The sequence below is a fragment of the Protomyctophum bolini genome (genome assembly GCF_963924005.1).
Source record: "Protomyctophum bolini genome assembly, chromosome: 7".
In the NCBI taxonomy this organism is placed as follows: domain Eukaryota; kingdom Metazoa; phylum Chordata; class Actinopteri; order Myctophiformes; family Myctophidae; genus Protomyctophum; species Protomyctophum bolini.
Genome location: NC_137868.1, coordinates 7,766,075 through 7,791,977, shown reverse-complemented (window position 1 = coordinate 7,791,977; position 25,903 = coordinate 7,766,075). Strand labels below are relative to the sequence as shown.

At 43.1% G+C, this 25,903-nt stretch overlaps 1 protein-coding gene across 1 annotated transcript in view; it reads right to left on the bottom strand.

Annotated features, from left to right (window-relative positions):
- Positions 1-25,903, bottom strand: part of LOC308317991 (PC3-like endoprotease variant B) — a gene marked incomplete at both ends in the record, with an annotated part of 228,145 nt that overhangs the window by 62,743 nt on the left and 139,499 nt on the right. Inside the window, 3 exons of the mRNA XM_080767339.1 lie at positions 11,753-11,856; positions 14,200-14,418; positions 19,018-19,199. Of these exons, the coding sequence (XP_080623465.1) occupies positions 11,753-11,856; positions 14,200-14,418; positions 19,018-19,199 (505 nt within the window). The remainder of the gene's footprint in view (positions 1-11,752; positions 11,857-14,199; positions 14,419-19,017; positions 19,200-25,903) is intronic.

Genomic DNA, 25,903 nt, shown 5'->3' with positions numbered 1-25,903 from the left:
TCTTACACATACAGTATATGTCATCAAAAAGAGTAAGTGGGAAAATAGATAAGCTATCAAAATGCAGTCAATTACTGTAGATAGATAACAAGATTCAATACTGTATAAGACAAGAATCAAAAGCAAGCTCACAGTCTGGGAATACATTTCTTACCATGACTTTTGTTCACCAATGTGTTTGTAAAGGTGTCTATACTAACATATATTCCACATTGGTTTCTAGGGGAAGTTTTGACAGTTGCTGAAAGTTGGGGTACCATCAACAACCAATAAATTATACAGCATGGCAAATTGTTCTAAATTTCATTATACTTAAGCAGCATTTGACGTGTCAAACTAGGAGGTTTTCTGGATTCTGAATCAAGCATTAGTTTTGCACGAAAAACACTCCTTCGGCTAAAAATGGTCATAGCCGTCATAAACAAATTTGGAGTGGAGTGTTTTTCCTGCTAAACTAATGCTTGGAATGGGTTCAGAATAGGGTTGTTGTTAAATGATAATAGTTAATCATTAATATAGATTATTCTGCGTTAAGAAATTAGTTTGTAATACTTTAATAACCAGTTAATAACTAATCGAATTAATCGAAACGTCTGCTTTTGCATGTGATGCATGTGACAAACAAGACAGTGCACTTTTCATTTGATTCTATTCCCAGATTGTATTAATATCCCCTGACTATATATCCTGGTGGAGACCTGGGTCCTGTGCCCCTTTTTCTATATAGTTTGTTGTTGCGAATTCAGTGAGCACTTACTATGAAACCTAGCAGATCATGTCTGTCTGTCTGTGTGTCTGTGTGTCTGTCTGTCCCGCTTTTGTGCCCATATATGGAGCTGAGTGATTACGTTACCATGACTCAGCCATAACCAGCAGATCACGTCTGTGTGTCTGTCTGTGTGTCTGTCTGTGTGTCCCGCTTTTGTGCCCATATATGGAGCTGAGTGATTACGTCACCATGACTCAGCCATAACCATATAAGGAGTCCCCAAAGCAGCTATACGTCCAAAACCCAAATATGTACGAGCTGCGTTCACTTCCCGCGTTTGCGCGTCTTTACTGGTGATACTACGATGGACAAACTGTTATTAAAGTGCCAGAAAGAGACAGAGAGCCAAGAGACTTTTTGTTATGCTGATTGGCTGAAGGATTTTGTCAAGTACTCCCACCCAATCGGAATGAGTCTGGTCGGATACACATTTAGAAGTCCTGCAGTCTGTGGTAACAGACAAGCTTGGGCGAGCGCCATGCAGCCTAACAAGAGCAGTGTTAGACAGACAGCAATATATTAAAGTGAGAATATCTGGACCAGTAGACTGAATTATACCTCCTTCACAGTGATGGAAAATACATTTACTTAAGTACTGTACTTTACTTGAGTATTTCCAATACTTTTACTTCTATCTACTCATCTCAGAGGCAAATGTTGTACTTTTACTCCACTACCTTTATTTGAACACTTTAGTTACTAGTTACTTTGATTATTAAAAAAACATACAGTAACCATTTCAGCCCTATACATACATTTCGGGCCATTTGAAAATAGTAGACCTATACTAGCTCACAATGCACCGCTGTGCGACGCATTGTGAGCTTGTAGATCTGCTACTTGAAATGAGACATTTTACTTTTAGTATGTCATGTATTTTGATGCCGATACGTCATACTACAGTACATTTTTTATACGAGACTTATACATTATAGAGTACATCTACATTGTAGTATTGATACTTTTGCTTAAGTAAAACATAGTGAGTACTTTTTCCACCACTGGTGAGAATATATTATTGGACCAGTATAGTCTGAACTAGCTCCTTCACACAACTCTACACGCGGTGGGGATATAACAGCCAACGGGCAGCAGCAGGGAAGAGGATTTCCTACTAGTGTACGTGCTATCTCTCCTTCCAGGGTCATCAATAGAAATGTGCTCAAACTGGGTTAGCACAGTGGGGAGCACGGAACATATACCTGTGTGTCTGAGGCCCGGGGGAAATCTGAAGCCTAATCACCTCCATTTTATTAGCGAGGAGAAACAATAAGCAAAAGCGCCGCTCCCCAGGGAATACACGTGTACTGTACACACACACTGTGTACATGCACTGCACTCTGCTTCTCAACCTGTGGGTCAGGACCCCCAGGGGGGTCTCCCACATGATTTGGAGTCCCTAGATGACAGTGAAGTGACAATTTAAAGGTAGGGTAAGTGATTAAAAAGTGTTAAAAGCTCTATATTGTGATAGTACTCATTGCTATAGAGAATAGTTTGTTCAGTAGGAGTCTCTATGGCTCTCCAGCTTTTTATTAAACAGAAAATGCATATTGTGTTTGTTGATTACATTTTTTTGTTTAGGTTTTTTCCTCCCTCGCTTGGTTTTGATGTTCCACCTGATTGATGAGCTCCTGCTGTGTGTCTGCGTGCTAATCACCTTTAGTTATGGCAGCTGTGTGTCTGGGGCAGTGGGCTGGGCTATACGCAACATCGAATGTTGAGCAACAGGCGCTCCCAGGCGGTGGAGCGATGCGATCGGCTTTGATATCAATAACCTCCGTCTTTTTGATACAACGTCGTCCTGGGCGCTGCATGGGTGTTACAAATTGAAAGGACGGTGTTTTAACATTGCTGTATTATAGTACCACCAGGAGACAAACCTTTTTTAAATATTACCCCTGAACTTTTGTCCAAACAATCACGCAAATTAGTATGCATCATCACTATAGTCAAGTGATCAAGACAGATGCGTCTGGTTTTTCACATTCATTGGCAAATTCCGAAACATTGCTGGCCCACAAAAACCTACCTGAGCCGGCAGATATCGAGCGGTGGAGGCTGTGCTAACAGGAGCACTTTTTTCCTAGTTCTGATTCTGAGATGCCGGGTATAACAGAGTGTACCTTTTTGGACAAAATGAGTATCAGACATAATGTCTTGCAGGCAGTGGGACAGGATGTGCTGCTACAGTACAGTACAGTGCATACAGCAGCGTAAAATAAAGTACAGTACATCCTGCAGCCTCAGTATGGCATTGTAACTGCATGGACACATCACATTAACTTCCACTACTGAAGCTCACTGTTTAACACAAGGAGAAACATCTTATTTTACTTTTATCAACTCACACGCACGCACGCATACGCACACGCTTACACGAATATCCATCCATGCATGCACACACAACGCACACACACACAACGCACACACACACATGCACTCGCACACATGCGTGCACACACAGCTCATTAACAACAAATCAGCGGTTGTGCTGGTAGAGAGTATTTAAGGGGGAGATCACAGGCATGTTATTGGACTGGTGGTCCTAATTGATAAAACCATTAGTAACACTTGTTCAGATGACATAGGAGGAATCTGAGGCTGCTCACAGTCACTCTAAATGGGCTCACTTAGGCTCTGGGAGAACGGCACATTAGTGTAAGATTACAGGCCAGCGCGTACTGAGCTCCATCCACTCCGAGCCTCGTTCTGGGGGAAATTAATAGGCACAAAGTGAGGACACGGAGGCAGTAGGCACACCGACAATCTCCTTCTCCGTGTGTATCATTCTGGGTAAATGTTGACGAAGAATTGTGGTAGAATTAAACGTTATATTGTGATTACGTTTGCCTTTATCCGACATTCACTTTCACCCTTCGCCTCATATGATCTGATATTCTGCATGTTTTTTCAGTTTTTTTTTTTTTAGTGTTGCGTTGACTTTGTCTTTCCTTCAAGCTCTATCTATCCATAACTTTTTTAGTTAGCCCTTTGATCTGTTATGTTATTTTGTTGGCGACTGAATTTCCTTCAAATTTCAGTTAACATTGATGCGGAACGGAGGGGAACTTTTGCACTGACCGACCATTTCCTGTTTATTGATCGCCTAGCAACAGAGAGCTTTCCAGATCAATAAAAAAAAACACAAATAGTCATCCTATAGGCAGTAAATGAGTTAATCAGTTAAAGTCCCAGCCCTATATATATATATATATATATATATATATATATATATATATATATACACAGGTCAGCCTGTGGCACTGTCGAAGTGTTATGGAACCCCAGGTTGCTTTGATAACAGTTCATTTGTATCGTTGCATCTTATGTCTCACACCTTCCTCTTGGCAATACAACCTAGCTTCTCTGTGGGGTTCAGGTGATGCCAGTTGGCCGGTCAGTTAAAGGTTTCATGACCTTCATGTTCATTTGTTTTTATTCTTCCTTTTTCTTTTAGGTTTTATGACATCAATTACATCCACACACAACCTGAACTTTGAACATTCAGTGGATTTCTGTGGCTTGGGGTTTTCTGTGTGTGCTCCGAAGCCTTTTGAGCTGCAATGACAACAGACAAAATCCCTCAACAGTGACATCTGCTGGCAAATTATTACGTCATGTATGGGACTTGTGGAGCGTGGACTCTTACATCACAGTCCACAGGCAAATCAGAACACTTGTTTGAGCCAGAAAACCCCAGACCACAGAAAACCTACTGAATGTTAAAAGGGGTGCAATTGAGCTCAGAAAACCTAAAATAAATAACGAAAAAACTATCCCCTTAAGCACAGTAATATCATGGTCAGTACATAGTAGTTTTGGCACTGTGTGTAGGTGCCAAATCAAGCTGGAAAGGGAAATCAGCATCTCCGTAAGGCTGCGGTCAACATACTGAAGTTTAATGCTCTAAAATCTCCTTGGCAGATGGCTGTGTTGACACCAGTGTAATGTTTTCGCTGTCCGTGATGATTTTGAGTGCCATGTCATATGCTGGTGTTGGTCCACTGTGTTGTATCAAGTCCAGAGTCAACACAGCCATCTATCAGGATATCTTAGAGCACTTTGTGCTTCCGTATGTTGACAAGCTTTATATGGAGATGCTGGTTTTCCTTTCCAGCTCGATTTGGCACCTGCCCACAGTGCCAGAACTACTAGTAACTAGGATACTGACCATGATATTACTGTGCTTAAAATGACCGGCCAACAGGCCTGACCTGAACCCCACAGAGAATCTATAGGTTGTATTGTCAAGAGGAAGGTGTGAGACGTAAGACTCAACAATTCACGGCTATTATCAAAGCAAACCTGGGCTTCCATAACACCTCAAAAGTGCCACAGGCTGATCACCTCCATGCCACGCCGCATTGATTAAATAATTTGTTCAAACGTATAGCGCAGACCAAGTATTGACTGCAGCATGCTGTACATTAATATACTTTTTTCAGATGGTCAATATTTCTTGATAAAAAAACAAATTACTTTTTTTTTGTGGTCTCGTAATATTTTGAGATAAGCTTTTTGATTTTCATGAGCTGTGTGCCATAATCATCAAGATTAAAACAAAAAAAAGGTTTAAAATACTTCACTTTAGGCACAATGAAATGAGAATTTTCACTTTTTGTGAAAAATAACTTTTGCAAGATATTCTAATCTATTGAGAAGGACCTGTATGTATGTCTGCATATATATATATATATATATATTGCATATATATATTGCCACAGGAGATGTCCTCGTCACAGGGGTCGGAGCGCGCCCGGCTCCCTCTTTGAGTTAAGTCCAATTAGAGGGAGTGGTTTCTCTTTCACACGTAGCGTTCCCCACTGAGATCAACGGTCTGATTACTGCTACGCCCCCCGCCGAGGGGAGACCTCTATACCGCTCACTCAATGAATGGATACTGACACACAGAACAAGGGGATACAGAGAGAGAAACAGAGTGATAGAAGAGAAGAGGGCTGGGCGATACATATGACTTCAGATCTCAATGTCACGGTTATTTCAAACTTTCGCTACGATTAATTAAACATACTGTATATATATTTTTAAATTAAATATCGGATCTACGTGTTGTGAGCTTGTAGATCAGCAATTTCTGCCATTTTTGAATGCCATTGTTGTAAAATCAAGTATAATATATAAGGTTTGGGGGTCAGACTGATGGATTTAGTGTGTTTCCGTTTCAATACGATACTGTATATAAGATATATACTGTATATAAGAAATAATATCAATAAAAAAAACACCTGCTTCTCCATTATTCAATTACCTTACATGCGCAAGATTGCGTCAGTCTTTGAGATCAGCTGGCTGATTACTGCTATACCCCCCCCCCCCCCCTTCCACAGAGAGTAGACTACTACACCGCTCACTCAATCAATGGAGAGAGAGAGAGAGAGAGAGAGAGAGAGACAGAGAGAGAGAGAGACAGAGAGAGAGAGAGAGAGAGAGAGAGAGAGAGACAGAGAGAGAGAGAGACAGAGAGAGAGAGAGAGAGAGAGACACAGAGAGAGAGAGAGGATGAAATAGCAAAACAGCGAGAGCGGAAGAAAAGTGAGAGAGAGCCAAAAAGAGGAGAAGGTGGAACCCTGCAGGGAAGAGACAGACACAATTACCCTCCCGTCTCCATTAACCCATTCTGACCTGAGATCAGATTCATACGAGGTTTCCACTGGACACAACACTGGCCTGATTATCCCATTCTGACCTGAGATCAGATTCAAAAAAATGTCAGTCGTTCTTCGATTTTTCAAAAATAGCAGACCTACAAGCTTGTAGCGCGCCACTCGGTGGCGCGCTATGAGCTTGTAGATCTGCTATTTTTAAATAGCTAAAGCATAACGTAATGCTAACACCAAAACGGGTTCCCGATCAGAATGGGTTAAGGCTTTTTTCCACACGGCGGAAAGCCTGTTGTTCATTACAAACTCGCTAGTGTGTGTGTGTGGTTTAGGCAACGCCTATACTCTAAATTAACTTCCGGTTATGTATACGTATATCTGGTTGGTGCTGCATTGATTTTGTGCCCCCACATGAATGCCGAATCGAGCTTCGTCTATAGTTTCGACAGTCCACGCTACAAATTGGCTATAAAATACATGAATATACCAAATAAATAATTATACACAAACAACACAAAAAGATTATACTAAAATAAACTACAAATCTGACTCTGGCCGAGGACGGAGAATCATTTTGGAGGAGCACAGGTCAGGAGAACAGGTCAGAAAACTGCACCACGAGTTAATCCCAGTCTAGACTTAAAAGGAGATAGAAAAAGGCATGTGTGTGTAGGTAATGAAAGTGTATAGATTATCAATACAAGGTGGAGAGCTAACTGATTTAAGTCGAGGGGGGCATATTCTCCCCGTGGGCAAAAGAACATGCAGTAATCCTGGTTTACTGCCTTCCCCTGGTGGTCAACTTCCCCCCTGGTCAGGCGGGCCTGCTCACTCCTCATGCATTGAAGGAAACATGAGCTCGGTTCTGGGCTCTCCCCAGGTTGGCGCGCAGAGGGAGAATAGCACCCAGGATTACAGTTTAGGCCATTGGCACCGGTGAAGAAATGGGTTACAAAATCGTGGGATTAAAAAAAAGGAGATAAGAAGAAGGGGGGGAAAAAAGATAATTTCTATTGTGCAGGATGAACAGAGTGTCCTGGCTAATTGAACCCCGGTGGCACTGGCCCATGGCCGCCCACTGTACCATGGGCTTAATGAAGGGTTAAAGGCCTATTCATAGTCTGGATTTTCGGTGGTGAGGTGACCACCGCTCCGGTGGTGAACTGACCACCGGAGCTGAAATAACGTTGAGCGGTGGTGAGTAAAAACAGAGAGAAGGGGCTGGAGCGGTGGCGGTGGTTTGCTCTTCACCGCGGCTCAGTGACGTCATGTTGTGGTTCGGTGGTCACCTCACCACCGAAAATCCAGACTATGTATGAGCCTTTAGGGTACCTATCCTCCACACCGCCCAACAGGAAGAAGTAAAAGTAGCAATACCAGCCTGAATTACATAAACAAACAAATAAATACTTAAAGGTAAAAGTACACGTGTTTTTACAGCGTCCCACGGTTTCTCCATCATCATCAGGTTTCCAAGAAGTCAATAATACAGCATGGAATAAATAATGGGCCTCGACGCGATATGAAAACGGTTGAAAAACAGTGTTCCAAAATAAATAAAGGTGGATTGACCTGACATGAAGGATCACTGGATATACAGTGCATTATGATCGACCAAATGGACGGACTGACGGATGGTTGATGGATGATGGATGGACAGACGGTCGGACGGACGGAGAGAAAGGCAGACAGGTTGACAGAAAGGCTGACGCGGTGATAAAACGAACAGTCAGAAACGGAGAGGACGAAGTGAAGGAGCAGGCCAGGCAGACATTAAGACGGATAGACAGAGACAGATGGTCGCACTGCTGGTCCAACAGCCAATATAAGACCAAATGACAGACACCGATAAATGATGACACGTCCTCCATGACAGCATTAACCCATTTCGACCGAGACCGATTCTACAAAATGTCTGTTTGAAAATGATAGTTTTCTGAAAAAGCTATGTTTCTATGTCAGTCCTTCTTCGATTTTTCAAAAATAGCAGACCTACAAGCTCGTAGCGCGCCACTCGGTGGCGCACTATGAGCTTGTAGATCTGCTATTTTTCAATAGCTAAAGCATAGCATGATGCTAACACCAAAAGGGGTTCCCGCCCAAAATGTATTAAAGAGACCGAGAGCTATGCAGCCTTGTTAAAACGGAGTAGAAAGAATTAGACAGTAAAAAAAAAGGGTATTATACCTTCATATTGGGGGAATGAGAGGATCAATTGGTTTTCAAAGCAGTAAGCATATGTTTGCTAGTCATCGCTGTTCCTGTAACATCCTTGCATGTACTTGTCAGTCCCCAGACGTATTATTATTAGTATCCAAGGATATCTGGGATTCTGGCAACGCGAGACTAATGCTGACTGACCCTATAGGGATTAACAGCTCAGTAGTTTTTTATCAGTGTGCACATTCACCGCTAAATCAACAAAGAAAACATTATGTTTTGTTCCCCAGTATTATTAATACACCTGTAGATGCACCAAAGTCTAATTAACACATTCTATACAGATTCTGAAATCACATCAAATGAAGAACTGTGTTCCAAAAAGAAACAAATTATCCCGGCGGTTTGACTGTGATATTATCACACCTACTTGATCATAGTATACAGTGTCACACAAAAGCACCAAAAGTAGCAGATCCACAACCTGGAAACACCGTAGCTCTGCTACTTTGGCTATTTTTGAATCCTGAAAAAGTACCATTTTTGGGCATATGAGGTTTCCACCCGACGACAGAGACGAAGCACAATCCTGCAGGTGTTAAAGTGAAAGTTTTAAACGAGGGGCTCATTTTTTTACACTTTCAGAGTTCAAATATCACTCTGGATTTTGTACGGAAAAGACCACGAGAAGGAAAAGCGAAGTTAACAGGAGAGAGAGGACTGTGTTTAGTGTTGACATGCTGTTAATGCAGTGGTTTTAACCAGTGGTCCTTGAGGGGGTTCCAGGTGGTCCCCAGCTAAATTATATGGAGAGTTGGTAGCCAAATGGACCTCTTGAGAATATAAAGAGGTCCATTTTACGCTATGTTACGCTCTCAAGAGTTAAATTATTATTAAAACATCTGTATTACTTAATTTACAAGAAGTCTATGCAATTAGCGAATTTTACTTGGATCAACGTTTGCCTGTTATCTCTCCTACATCAATACAACATCAATACAAACCAACATCAATACAGCAAGGAATTGTGGACAAAATCCACAATAATAAAATATTCTTTAGTTTTGGGTCTGAGTCATCAAATGGTGGCTCCGTGGCTCAAATGCCAAATAAATAATGGACCTTGATATGAAACAGGTTGAAAACCACCGCTCTAATGTAAAGTCCATGCCACATACAGTAAAACCAGCGCTCTAATGTAAAGTCCATGCCACATACAGTAAAACCACCGCTCTAATGTAAAGTCCATGCCACATACAGTAAAACCAGCACTCTAATGTAAAGTCCATGCCACATACAGTAAAACCAGCGCTCTAATGTAATGTAATGCCACATACTGTACGTGGAGCAAATCTGGTCTGAAAATGCCAGTGGTGGAAAGTAACTAAGTACTTTTACTTAAGTACTGTACTTAAGTACAATTTTGAGGTATTTGTACTTTACTTGAGTATTTCCATTTTCCAGTACTTTATACTCCTACTCCACTACATCTCAGAGTCAACATTTGTATACTTCTACTCCACTACAATTATTTGAAAACTTTAGTTACTATAGTTACTTTGGCGATTTCAATTTTGATTAGAAAATTAACCACTTCAACCCAATACATTCCGGCCATTTGAAAATAGCCGATCTACAAGCTCACAATGCGTCGCAACGCGACGCATTGTGAGCTTGTAGATCGGCTATTTTCAATAGATTTTGAACTTGTGAAATGGCACATTCTGCACAATGAGTACATTTAGATACTTTTCTTCTTTTACATTTTCAATTCTGTATACTTGAAGTAGTTCTAAATTGCAGTATTGGTTACTTTTACTTAAGTAAAACAATTGAGTACTTTTTCCACCACTGGAAAATGCCCACAGAAGTGCACGACAACTGTAAATGCACGTAGAACTCACACACACATGGGCGTGAAGCTGCTGAGAGGGGACTTCAATGACATGCATGTGGGAACAGTACAGTACCGTACAGTATATGCGTGCCAGCTGTGTAGGTGTGTGCATACAGTACATGTACTGCATTCTGAACACATGCCCCCCCGCGTGCATCCAGGGATTGTTTATCTATCCGTCTAAATGCGCGGGGGCGGAGCTCACAGATGGAGCTACAGCGAAAGGACATGTGTACGTACGTGTATGTACAGTATAGCACACACGTAAGTGTGTGTGCGTGTGTGTGTGTGCGTGTGTGTGTGTGTGTGTGTGTGTGTGTGTGTGTGTGTGTGTGTGTGTGTGTGTGTGTGTGTGTGTGTGTGTGTGTGTGTGTGTGTGTGTGCACACGCGTGTGTATATGTGATAACATGCATCTTGCCATACCTGAGAACAATGGGGGAAAACAGAAAGAGAGAGAGAGAGAGAGAGAGAGAAAGAACTAGAAATAAATAAAAATAGAAGAAGAGAGCGAATAAATCAAACAGGAAAAGACAGAAGAAGAGCTGAAGAAAAACAGAGAGACAGAGAGAGAGAGAGATAGAGAGCAAGAGAGAGAGAGAGAGGGAGAGGTATAGAGCGAGAGAGAGAGAGAGAGAGAGGTAGAGAGCAAGAGAGAGAGAGAGAGAGAGAGGTATAGAGCGAGAGAGAGAGAGAGAGAGAGGTATAGAGCGAGAGAGAGAGCGAGAGGAGATCCATTAGGGACGTGAGCAGAATTCCGTGCGGCTGTGAGGTAGTGAGGTGATATATAGTTAGTCTGTGTGGCAGTGGGTCACAGCAGAGCCTTTAACAGTAATGTCCTGGGAGACGCCTCGCCCAGGGGACCCGCGCTCCATTTTACAGCCAAGCGGGCGAGACTGGGTCTCCACCGCCTGCGCCTTGACAGCCGTAGCGGTAAAGCTGGCTTCTGGCGCCATCCATAACGGCAAGAGGAGACCGCGCGCGTGTCAGCACTGATGCCGCCACAAAACACCGCGCTCCAGGCCACACAGACAGCGCACGAGCACATTCACACACGCACGCAAAGAGCAAGGGAGAAAGGCGAGGACAGGAGGATAGGCTGTATAACCAACATACAGAAGGAAAACAATATAAAAAAATGAATACAAATCTCTAACAAACGAGACCGAGAGCTACGAAAAAAACAGATATGAAAGGAAGAAAGCAGGGTGGGAAAAACATCACACATACATAACGCTTACTGATTGACTGATGGGTTTGTACCATATTAGTCTGAATGGACATACAGTACAGAATACACTTACTTAGCCTCCAACACGAGGGCCAGAATCCCAGCAGCTATGGGAGCAGCACTCGACGTCCCAGCAAAGTGTGTGATACAGCCGTCCCCCAGGTTGGTCAGGGTCACCTATAAGGACCCATACGGTACAGGTTGGTCAGGGTCACCTATAAGGACCCATACGGTACAGATTGGTCAGGGTCACCTAGACAGGACCCAGACGGTACAGGTCACTGCATGGTCAATACCTTTAAGTTGGAATTAGACAATGACATGTAATGGTCATGTAAAGATACAGTAATCTGCATGCTCTAGGGCAGTGGGTCCCAAACTGTTTCATGTCAAGGACCCCCAAATTGACACTAATTAGCCCCACGGTCCCCCCATTTGAAAAGATATGCCAGGGACCCCCATGAGAGAAGACTTTTACGGCTCTAGCAGTGATTCAAGTTAATTCAATTTCAAGGACCCCCAGTTTGACATGCATTAGTCTACGGACCCCCATTTAATGGCATTTATATCTCTGGGACCCCCAATTTATATTGTAAAACCAATGTTAATTTAACTCTGAATCAGTTACAGACCCATAAGGGTCCATTTGGTTCCAAACTATCATTTAGCTGGGGACCCCATGGAACTCCCTCAAGGACCCTTGGGGGTCCCCGGACCCCACTTTGGGAACCACTGCTCTAGGAATTGCTAAATTAGAAATCTGGCCAAAGACTGCGCCCTTCTAGAAGGAAGGAGATGCTATTAATGTCTATACTGTTTGTCCAGGGTTGGTTGCCCATACGCAGGGAATGGAGCCAGGGAGCTTCCAAGCAGTACATTAACATTAACAATTTACTATCTGGCACATTACCAGTTCCAATTTATACAGTTAACAGTCAATTACATATAAACCGTGCGTGTGTGCGTGCGTGCGTGAGAATGTCTCACAAAAGTGTCCAGTGATCAACTGGAGATGTGTTCATGGTTCTTATGACTTTTTGAAGATCTGTCATGTTTGTCCAACAACATGGCTGGATGTATAATATTAAACAACAACAACATGCCTGGATGTATAATATTAAAAGACGTACTATAGGGATGTCTGATCAAATCACCCAAGACATGCTCATTACAAATCTAGCATGTTTGTCCTGTTCAAAAGATAGGAGAAGGTGGCATTCATGTTGCACATTGTTGTGTCTGTTTGTGTGATTTACACGTGTGTGCACAATGCACATAATTTCAACCACTCTTGTACATCTGTATGTAATACTATAGTAAACTGGTCCAGGGCAATGTGTGTGCAAATTAAAATGCATTTGGGTTGTTATTAACCGTGCTCTGCTGCTGTGGAACATCTGTGGTCCCCAAACTTTTTAGCTACAAGACCCAAGAAATTAAAAGTTTGCCCGGCACTAAAAACTACTGAAAATAGCAACAGATCTGCTATCTTCACTTCGTTTTTCAATTTTTCTTCAATTTGTTTTTATGGAATTCTTTGGATTTAGTTTTTAATCTATGATCTCTGGGGGGAAAACTACTGAAACAATAACAATTCAAAACAAAATAATATGAAGAAAGAAAAAAATATATATAATAATAATTATCCGCGAACCACAAATGGGTCCTGACTGACCCACTGTTTGGGGAAAGAACAGACAGAATTGTGGAGTTGCATGCATGACTTTCAGTGAGCTGTGAGCTCTCTCCTGTATCTCTGAACTGTAGCTGCCCAAAAGCATCAGACACACAGAGACGGTCTATTTCTCTGTCTGTCTGTCTGGGTGATGATGATGATGTCACACTGACTGTTTCTGTGTTTCATCTCAGCGTTTGTCTCTGTGACATCTCTGCCATCAACACCTCTCTCTGCTCCTTCCTCTCCCTTTCCAAGCCACTTCTGCCACACTTCACCTCCAATTAACACCCGTTTGTGTGCGCGTGCGTGTGTGCGCACGCACGTGTGTGTGTGTGTGTGTGTGTGTGTGTGTGTGTGTGTGTGCGTGCTCCTGTGAAGCTCTGCTCTTTAGCTCCTGTGAGCGGTGAGGAGGGGAGGGGGGGGCTGTCGGTGAGGTGTGATATTTATAGCACTGCCAACTGACCTATAGGTGACTGCAGGGCTCACACACACACACACACACACACACACACACAGTCATCAGCAGATCGGGTCGTAGTGTCAAGTGAAGCCACGTACAGTAGATAGATAGAGAGAGAGAGAGCGGCTCATTCTTATTGAACCGTATCCTTCCTTACTTACTGACAATAAGGTATTTTTAATTGATGAAAATGGCCGGAAGGGTTAGCATGTGTGAGACAGAAGCTACACACTCTGTTACAAGCACACACACTGCAAAAGAGAGTTCATTTGACGCAGAGTGTAAAAAACGGTCACGCACGCTCACACACACACACACACACACACACACACACACACACACACACACACACACACACACACACACACACACGCACACTCACCAGCGGTGTGTGCGAGCCTCCCACGTCGGCTCCCGTCAGAGTGACAGCCATGACCCCTGGGCAGGGCTCGCCGAAGAAGGCGGGCCTCCCCGTGTGAGTGACAGCGCCCACGGCTACGCTGTAGATGGAGTTGACATAACCATCTGCACCGCAGTGGTCCCCGTTCATACCTCCATTACCGGCCGCCCACACAAACACGCTGCCCTTCCCTGCCCGGCCCTGTGGATGGACAGAGAAGCACACGCACGCACGTACGGTCGTACACACACGCACGCACAGTCGTACACACGCACGCACGCACACACACCCACACACATACAGTACACACACACACACAGAGACAAAGTACAGGTTTAAAGTCATAATGTATATGCATTTGTCAATGAAACAAAAGCGAGTTAAACATTATAGAAGTTATAATTAATTAACATGTTTACACACCTGCATTATGATGCATATATAATTCTACAACTCTAGCATTGAAGGACGTGTATCACTGGTTTCTTTCAAAATTGCTCGACAAAACATGTATCTGAAGGTCATAAGCTATAATTTCCATTCGAAAGGTGTCTTCCAATGCCTTTTTCTCCTTATATTATATGGCTATTTATATTTGTTGATGACATTTAATACATACAGTAGGACCACAAGTCCCCAGGACTTTTTTTGTGTTATCCTTTTTGCCTAAATGTCTGACTGTACCACTTTTTACATTTCTGTCTGATAAAGTATTCAATCAATCTAATATTTTCTAAGGATCATGTAGGCCCTTACCTTACATGATGCTTTCACATTATGCTTTCATACGCATTACTTTATTTGTTCTATTTAACCTGTTTTCAGAGGAGCTGCTGAATGTCTCATTAATGTATAGAAGTGAAAGGTATATATACATATATATACAGTACTGTTTCAGAGACTGTGGATAGTTAAAATGAATATATAAATAAATTAACTGCTACTGTCTTCTTAATAGGGAAGAAGGCAAGTCGAGATGTTACATACATGGCGCAGTGATGCGTCAACAACAACCAACGCTATAGGCCGGTTGATATGTTTTCGTCAGGTTAATAACGACAGAAAGGAGGAAAAAAAAACACTGCAGGCCAGCGTCAGCGAGCAACACAGCTGCAGCTGATAAAAGGTGTAATAACCCATTCTGACCGGGAACCCATTTTGGTGTTATAGCATCATGTTATGCTTTAGCTATTGAAAAATAGCAGATCTACAAGCTCATAGCGCGCCACCGAGTGGCGCGCTACGAGCTTGTAGGTCTGCTATTTTAGAAAAATCTAAGGAACGACTGACATTTTTAGAATCTGATCTCAGGTCAGAATGGGGTTAATCAGACCAGTGTGTGTCCAGTGGAAACCTCGTATGAATCTGATCTCAGGTCAGAATGGGATAATAATGGGGGTTGGATGTAGGTGTGCCCAGAGCGCCATAGGCGCCGCCAATGTGCAAGCATAAGCCGTTTCCCAATTCGGAGGGGCATGTAGCGTTCATGTAGGCTACTGTACTTTGAAGGCTTGCATTTGATGCCGACTACATGACAGCATGTGCGGCCGCCACCTGTCCCATTTCATATGCTGCGCTTCAAATGAAGTCTTCAAATGCAGCCCTACTATTTGAAGGCTGCATTCCCATCAGGGGTCGTCGCAGCGGATCATCTGTTTCCATCTGTTTTCTGCATCTCCCTCTCTCTCTCTCTCGGTCACTTCCAGCATGTCCTCTCTATCTCTCTCTCTCTCTCTCTCTCTCACCACATCCGTAAACGTCCTCGTTGGCCTCCGTCTTCTCCATCCATCCTCCGCATCGGCCGTCTGTCTGCCGATATATGCCGAAAAAAAGGTTATATTATATATTAAATTTTTGTATTTATTTGCACATTGATATAGCCTGGTTAACCACTCCCACAATACATTTCATTCAATGCAATGTGAGTTCAAGGGGGAGTGGTTAAACCGGGCTATAACATTTTTAATTATATATACTGACAAATGAACTGAAACACACCATCCAGTTCATAGAGCATCGGGTTGCACCGATCACGTGGCCTCATACCTCAAGTGAAAATCCTCCGTAGACCTGTCCCATTTATCAAGGCTCTGTTCTGGCCTTCACAGCCTTCCTACGATGCTCCCTATGCACTGCAGTCAGCCTTCAGACTAGTACGCACTACGCAACACCCCCCAGTTGGGACACGTCTCACAGTATCCATGGCCGATTCTACCTGCCTTAAATGAGTAGATCTCACACTGTCAAGATTTTTCAAAAATAGCAGATCATGTACAATTAAGTTCGCAGCGCGGCACGAAGTCAGTGACGCACTGTGACCTTGTATGTCTGCTATTTTTGAATAGCCACCAATGCTAAGATCTAAAATGGCACCTAAATCTAAACCAGTAGGAATCGTATTAGCTGCAAGTGTGTTACAGCGTACATGGGGTACTATTTGCATTCTGAATCAAATGTTTACCTATAATGTAAACCTGCAATCAAATCAACTTACACAATCAGACTAGGACGTCATGCCCTTTTAACTCTGAGAGTGTACACATGGAACCTGGTCCATTTGGTTCCACTTTTTTGTACTTTCTCTCTGAATTTCAAAAAAGGATAAATTAATACTAATACTAAGGTTTTCCTATGTACTGTAGTAGGCCCTACCTCACGAATATACTCTCGTAAATCTCTGCTGCACTCGCCATTTTAGTGTCTCCTTCACATCCGACATAACACAGACCTCCCAAAGCTCACCTTCTGAGCTCCTTTGAGGAATACAGACCTCCCAAAGCTCACCTTCTGAGCTCCTTTGAGGAATACAGACCTCCCAAAGCTCACCTTCTGAGCTCCTTTGAGGAATACAGACCTCCCAAAGCTCACCTTCTGAGCTCCTTTGAGGAATACAGACCTCCCAAAGCTCACCTTCTGAGCTCCTTTGAGGAATACAGACCTCCCAAAGCTCACCTTCTGAGCTCCTTTGAGGAATACAGACCTCCCAAAGCTCACCTTCTGAGCTCCTTTGAGGAATACAGACCTCCCAAAGCTCACCTTCTGAGCTCCTTTGAGGAATACAGACCTCCCAAAGCTCACCTTCTGAGCTCCTTTGAGGAATACAGACCTCCCAAAGCTCACCTTCTGAGCTCCTTTGAGGAATACAGACCTCCCAAAGCTCACCTTCTGAGCTCCTTTGAGGAATACAGACCTCCCAAAGCTCACCTTCTGAGCTCCTTTGAGGAATACAGACCTCCCAAAGCTCACCTTCTGAGCTCCTTTGAGGAATACAGACCTCCCAGAGCTCACCTTCTGAGCTCCTTTGAGGAATACAGACCTCCCAAAGCTCACCTTCTGAGCTCCTTTGAGGAATACAGACCTCCCAAAGCTCACCTTCTGAGCTCCTTTGAGGAATACAGACCTCCCAAAGCTCACCTTCTGAGCTCCTTTGAGGAATACAGACCTCCCAAAGCTCACCTTCTGAGCTCCTTTGAGGAATACAGACCTCCCAAAGCTCACCTTCTGAGCTCCTTTGAGGAATACAGACCTCCCAAAGCTCACCTTCTGAGCTCCTTTGAGGAATACAGACCTCCCAAAGCTCACCTTCTGAGCTCCTTTGAGGAATACAGACCTCCCAAAGCTCACCTTCTGAGCTCCTTTGAGGAATACAGACCTCCCAAAGCTCACCTTCTGAGCTCCTTTGAGGAATACAGACCTCCCAAAGCTCACCTTCTGAGCTCCTTTGAGGAATACAGACCTCCCAAAGCTCACCTTCTGAGCTCCTTTGAGGAATACAGACCTCCCAAAGCTCACCTTCTGAGCTCCTTTGAGGAATACAGACCTCCCAGAGCTCACCTTCTGAGCTCCTTTGAGGAATACAGACCTCCCAAAGCTCACCTTCTGAGCTCCTTTGAGGAATACAGACCTCCCAAAGCTCACCTTCTGAGCTCCTTTGAGGAATACAGACCTCCCAAAGCTCACCTTCTGAGCTCCTTTGAGGAATACAGACCTCCCAAAGCTCACCTTCTGAGCTCCTTTGAGGAATACAGACCTCCCAAAGCTCACCTTCTGAGCTCCTTTGAGGAATACAGACCTCCCAAAGCTCACCTTCTGAGCTCCTTTGAGGAATACAGACCTCCCAAAGCTCACCTTCTGAGCTCCTTTGAGGAATACAGACCTCCCAAAGCTCACCTTCTGAGCTCCTTTGAGGAATACAGACCTCCCAGAGCTCACCTTCTGAGCTCCTTTGAGGAATACAGACCTCCCAAAGCTCACCTTCTGAGCTCCTTTGAGGAATACAGACCTCCCAAAGCTCACCTTCTGAGCTCCTTTGAGGAATACAGACCTCCCAAAGCTCACCTTCTGAGCTCCTTTGAGGAATACAGACCTCCCAAAGCTCACCTTCTGAGCTCCTTTGAGGAATACAGACCTCCCAAAGCTCACCTTCTGAGCTCCTTTGAGGAATACAGACCTCCCAGAGCTCACCTTCTGAGCTCCTTTGAGGAATACAGACCTCCCAGAGCTCACCTTCTGAGCTCCTTTGAGGAATACAGACCTCCCAAAGCTCACCTTCTGAGCTCCTTTGAGGAATACAGACCTCCCAAAGCTCACCTTCTGAGCTCCTTTGAGGAATACAGACCTCCCAAAGCTCACCTTCTGAGCTCCTTTGAGGAATACAGACCTCCCAAAGCTCACCTTCTGAGCTCCTTTGAGGAATACAGACCTCCCAGAGCTCACCTTCTGAGCTCCTTTGAGGAATACAGACCTCCCAAAGCTCACCTTCTGAGCTCCTTTGAGGAATACAGACCTCCCAAAGCTCACCTTCTGAGCTCCTTTGCGGAGGGCTCTTTGCGCCAGGCGTCCGGGGCCCCCCAGCTCGGCCCCGTCGTCCCGCGGGCCCCAGCAGCAGACGTAGACGTGGATGAGGTGGTTGTTGTAGGTCAGAGCCGTGGCCTCCATGGCGTCCGTCACCAGTGGGCCGTCCCCGTCCAGCAGCCGGATACCTGCAGCACATAAGAGGTCATTATTGGTCAACCCAGTTCACACACTGTGGAAGGATAAGTACACACACTCACAGTGCTTCCTTGCATGTATATGTACTGTATTCTGTGATTGAGACAGCCTTCCAAGGCTGGAACCTTGTGATTAACTTGCTTTATATGCTTAACCCATTCTGAACGGGAACCCGTTCTGGTGTTAGCATCATGTCGTGCTTTAGCTATTGAAAAATAGCAGATCTACAAGCTCGTAGCGCGCCACCGAGTGGCGCGCTACGAGCTTGTAGGTCTGCTATTTTTGAAAAATCGAAGAACGACTGACATTTTTAGAATCTGATCTCAGGTCAGAATGGTTTTAATCAGACCAGTGTGTGTCCAGTGGAAACCTCGTATGAATCTGATCTCAGGTCAGAATGGGTTAAGTATGGACAACTTTCAGCCCTGAGACGGTTGCCATAGGCAACGCCTTGCTCACCCCCCGACCGCACGATAAACATGCGTGCGCATTCTTAGAGCCCGATTATAATCGATCTTCTGTCGCTGTTTTCCCGTAAACTATACGTCGCTGTCTGTTGTGTTGATCATCCATCCGAGGTTACAGATCTGTGATTTTGTGATTTTTTTCCACGTCATCGTGATTAACATTTCTGGAAAGATAAACATTGTGTGCTAATGCTAATGCTAAGCCGTTTCTTTCAATGGAGGTCTGCGAGCCGGGACAACGGAAGTTGTAATCTGCCCAATTCCGGCTGGGGGTATCTGTGGCCACACGGTGGTATAGTTAACTTGTTGAGGGCTAGCGATAGCTATACAGTTAGGACTCTCTGTTTAACCACTTTTGGTAGGCCCATTTTGTATTGTAACTAAATAAGCCATCTCCTTGGAAAATACTGAAATCAATAGTGCTTAATGTAAGAAACTAAAAAGAATAAACCTACCTAACAATGTTACTTTACTAAAGTTTTGAAACACACACAGAAATTAAAACAAATTGGAAGCTACAATTGTGTTGAGTGTTTAATGTACCCTCCAATAATTTACCAGCTAAAAAAAGAAACAATTTGACAAAGGTGAGGTTATTGTTCTGACAGAACTGAGAAGGGATACTCTGATTCTGCCTTTAAAAGTGGCCAAATGAAGACAGCATTTCATTCTGAATGCTAATGACTTCTTGCTTTACAATGCTGAAGCATGTCTTCTGAGGGACCCAGCAAAATGTGAGATTTCTTCTTATAGCTTAGCTTATGAGTAGCTGCAGTTTCAGGCAGCATTAACATCTGCGGATTTGAGATCCTTCTATTCAAGCTGGTCGGTCATGCTTCATCATGATTTCCCAATGTGGATTATCTTAATTATTTACTGTATGAGTGGAGAAAGGAAATTCCTCGTACAGAAGACACGTACTGCAGGCTGCCTAGCGGTATGTAAATGAATGCAGTGCAAATCCACAACAACTGTGCCTCTCCAAATATTATACAGACAGTATACTTCCAAAGTTCAACCCCAGAACTAAAATTTATGGTCAATCATCCGTTATCTATTCTTACAGAGCGAGCCAAGTAAAACACATCTGAGAATGTATCCTTCATCTTGCCCTTTACTCGAGTTCCCTCTTTGAAGACACCGTGCGTCGTCTATGACTATATGAGACATTTTAAAATAGAGGTAGCTAAAACAATGGTAAATGGGGGAAAGCAGTGGAAAATAGTGCAAATTCTTTAGACAGCCATTTATATAAGGCCTTTCTAGTCTTCAAAGAGCATCACAATGTACTTTATATCATATTCAACCCGTTCGCACACTGACAGCAGAGGAAAAACCCTGCAAGGCACCGACCTGCTCGCTCGGGAGAAGAGAAGTGATGGGTTCAGTCAGTGTATTGCTCAAGGACATTTTGACATACAGCCATGAAGAGCCAGGGATTAAACCTGGTAAAATGTGGATTCCAAGGGAGTGGACACCTCCCTCCCCCCTCCTCTCCTCTCATCAACCTCTGATAAATAAAGCAAGGTCAAAGACTACAGGTCACACATGGGGGCTCAAAGGTCAGGGGTCATGACATGGATTGTTTTTTTTTAAATACGTCCATCGTACACATGGACACAGCCGTATAGCGCCACTGGGTTTGAGGAGTACGCTTTAAGCTGTACTGATCAAAGACATGGTAAAAAAGTATCTATATTAAGTACATTTACTCTAGTACTCTGCAATTTTGAGGTACTTGTGGATACTTGACACTTACTATATTGTAGTACTATATTTGTACTCTTTACTCTGCTACAAAAACATTACAGTTTTAGTTGATTATTATTACAAAATTATGAAATAACCACTTAAGCTCTATTTTCATATTTCAGCTGTTCTAAAATATAGCAGATATTCAATGAGTCACATTGCAACGCATTTTTAGATTTTCAAGGTTACCTTTTCCCTTTCATATCCATGCGAGACTTGGTCAAAGAACGCCTGCATTAGAAGGACATTGTAATGCGTGAGGGGGGCTGTGATTATTCCATTACTTTTTGGAATGTGTTTTTTTGTGTGAATGTTTATTATATTTTGAAAGTGAAATTCTATCTTTAAGTATATTTTGTTGCCAATATGTTTGGTAACAAAGTAAAACTTCAAGTAAAGCTTGAATTCAATTAAGGCTTTTACTTGTAATGTCTACACATTCTATACTATATTGCTACTTTTGCTTAAATATATATAAAAGAATAAACCATGAGTACTTCTTCCACAACTGGATCTGTATACTGACTGAGAGTTTCGTTATTCAAACAAATCATGCACTCCCCCATTAATTAGCGTTTAATAGCATATCTTAGTCTGGCCAATAAAGATGGTCGATTTCACAACAGGCACGGGGCCTATGCTGTGTGTGTGTGTGTGTGTGTGTGTGTGTGTGTGTGTGTGTGTGTGTGCGTGTGTGTGCGTGTGCGTGCGTTTGTGCGTGCGTGCGTGTGCGTGCGCCGTGCGTGGCTCATTCATCCCTGGCCTCTGTAACAGCCAACACTAAAACATCCATTACTGGAGCTCCCACTAAAAAGAATGAACTGTTAAATAGGGCTGGCGAGGGTTAACAGCCAGTCAGTGTGTGGCCTGTCATATCTATGAGCAGATAATGTATGAATACAGGCGCACGCACACACACACACACACACACACACACACACACACGCACAGTCGCACACACATAGGCACTCTCAGAGAGAGAGAGAGAGAGAGAGAGAGAGAGACAGAGAACGAGAGCACAAATCTGTATGTTGTCTTCCCCTCTCATCTCTGCATTTCTATGACGACCACCTTAAACCTACACAGCATCTTGAACTGGCTGTAACCGGTCCGATCCCATACATGTTCACACAGCTTCACCACCGAGAGGCAGAGCACATGTAAACTCCAATCTATCATTAGCCAGAGGCTATGTACAGCTGCGGGTGGCGCCCCACACACACACACACACACACACACACACACACACACACACACAACCTAATTGGAACACAGAGGTTGAGGTTGCAACAACAGGGGCCACAGCTATAGATTCACACAAAGAAAACAGGCTTTCTATAACTTCTAGTGAAAATAAAAACCCCTGCCACCACCAACCAACACAGACTATACTGCTGTCTAATCAAACGTTATCTATAAAGCACATTTCAAACAACCGTAATTGACCAAAGTGCCGGACAAGGGTAAAGAAAACTACAGCATATCGTCGCTATTTTTTTTTCATAAATTAATGTCCTTCTTCAATATACAAAAGTATGGTGAAAATATAGCAGACATATACAAAATCTACTGTGAAGTTGCTGTTTTCACTGTATAATTTCAATGGAATGGTTTTGGACAAACAGCACGACTGTGTCGATATGCATGTGCACCCCGTACGCACATAGCGTACTTAAACACACATACAATGAAATAGATAGTATAAACTCAGATATAGGATTAAATTAAAAGCCAATGCAAAGAAGTGAGTCTCGAGGAAATATTTAAAAACCTTGTACTGAGCACTTCTAATAGTGTGTGTGTGTGTACCGGAAAACCGGTACTTTAACTTTAGTGCTGCCACTAGGTGGCAGCATAAGCACACCTAAGGAATGCCACCTGTTAGCTCTAACTCTACGCTCCTTGTTCCTAACCGGAGCAATGCTCATATATGGAGTATACGGTTGTCTACGAACATACGCGTAGTTAGCACCTTTAGGTACCGATAGCCTAGCTTACGTTTATAAACGTAGATAGCAGCGAAAAAGTTAACCCACCAGTTGCTCAAAGCCCTGGGAAATAACAAAGAAACAACCATTTATTATTATTTTAGGTGTATTTCTTGTTTATGCCGTGTTCCCTATGTAATGTCATGTAAATGTATTCCACTGTTTGACTGTCTGTTTTGTGTTTCCTGTGAGGACTGCAGATGAAAATGAGCAACTGTGCTATATCCGGTGTATTTACGTCCATTAACCCATTCTGACCTGAGATCAGATTCATACGAGGTTTCCACTGGACACACACTGGTCTGATGAACCCATTCTGACCTGAGATCAGATTCAAAAAAAATTCAGTCGTTCTTCGATTTTTCAAAAATAGCAGACCTACAAGCTCGTAGCGCGCCACTCGGTGGCGCGCTATGAGCTTGTAGATCTGCTATTTTTCAATAGCTAAAGCATAACATGATGCTGACACCACAAATAAAGTAAAGAAACGTGCGTGAATGGACAGTGATTCCATGGCGTTTAGTTTCCGCTCACTTCCGCTCACACATACAGTAGAGTCGAACACAACACTCTGCAGCCAGCGGGTCCCGACTCCAATTAGTATATATTTTATCCAGTTGAACATTTATTTTTATTTAAAAACAGGATGCCAGCAGAAGAGGGACATGCAGCGTGAGCTGCTCGGATCCAATAAAATATATATTTGGCTTGCTACATAGTTTACAAGAGTGGAATATTAATTTATCAGTCCTAGCTGTGTGTGTGTGTGTGTGTGTGTGTGTGTGTGTGTGTGTGTGTGTGTGTGTGTGTGTGTGTGTTGGGGGAGCCTGGGGCAGCAGAGGCATGGTTACCCCTGCTTATTAGAGTGGTTTTGGGTAACAACCAGGAGCAGCTTGTCAGCAGACCCCGGTGCTCTGGAGGGTGAAAGAGTTCAGGGCCAGCCAGATTAAAAATACATAAAAGTATTATAAAAATTGACAGGGAGCTAATGAAGTGCAACTGAAACAGCGTTTATGTGGTAGCGTTTTTTTCAGTGGCTACACTGCAGTCTTATTCAATCCAATAAAATATGTTTCTGAAAACTATTTAGGAGAGAAATATACAGTAGGCGGCTTATAGTTACTGTATCTTGTATTTTGATGAATTGAACATGGTGGACCCTCTTGTAAACAAGTGTAATGCTTAATCGGGTCGTCCACTCACAGTTAACAGTCTTTGTATTGAGTTTGTGCTTGAAATGTACTGTAATTCTGCAAACTGTTAATGAATATTTCAATCAATCAATCTTGATTTGTATTTGATCTGCGACACTTACAGTATGCTGCGTTCACACCGGCAGATACAAAGATGCAAAGCTACACAGTGTATGTAGGAACTGTTTGCAGCAGCCAAAAACGTCGGATGCATCTTTAATTGCATCTTCCTGTTGCTGGCTTCCATTGACAATGAACGGTAGACTGTAGCTTTGCATCTGCCCGTGTGAACGCAGCCTGTTGTATCATGACACAGTGAAAATAGCAGATACAACAATACATTGTGTGCAAAAGCTATACAGTACGTTCACTATTCGCTCGTTTGACTTTGAGTATCATACACTATTCAGTCGTTTGAATGAATACTGGACAACTCACCCCGGTGCTTGCCTGTTTTTCCTCCCGGAATTTTCACCAGTGAGGGGGATAACTTTGTAATTATGCTATTGGCTGTTTGTATTCTTTTTGGAAAAATATAAAAAGATACTCCTGTGGAAAGGCTATATTATTTTACTTATATTGACCCAATAAACAATTTAGTATTATTTAGTAAGGTTTTGCCCACTCAAATGGTACCTCGTCAGATAATCCCCACATAGCCTACAACAACTTCTGTGAACAGACTTCACTGTAGTAGCTTTTCATAAATTATATTTGTACAGGCTGTCTGCTGTCATGAAAGTTATAGAAATTCAAAGTCCAGCCGTCTGCTGTCCAGCCTCTCCCACCCCTCACTGGGGAAAATTCTGGGAGGTAAACAGAAACGGGGTGAGTTGTCTTGGTACCGTTTGAATGGAAGGCTTATTAATACTTTACGTTTACAACTGTTTCTGAGCACTGACATTTTCCTTGCCGCGGCCTAGCCTCTGGCATGGTATACTGTACACTACAGTATACTGTACAGTATTTCCCCAACATAACATATTACAGTATGTTGTACACTTCCCTATCACTCACTTCCCGTGGTGCACTTTTTTCATCTTTTTGAGGGGCGATATCCCCTCCTATGTCCAGCTTTTGGTGTGAGTGTAAACACAACCTTTGTCCTATCAAAAAAACATTAAATGCCAATGACAATGAATGGACAATGTTTGTGTAAACACAAACATTGTGTAACAATAGCGTAAAAATTGACGATTTTCTCGTCTACATACAACATAAATTCTCCATTCATTGTCAATGGCATTTCATATTTGTGTTAGCACAATAATCTACACTATATAGCTGAATATAG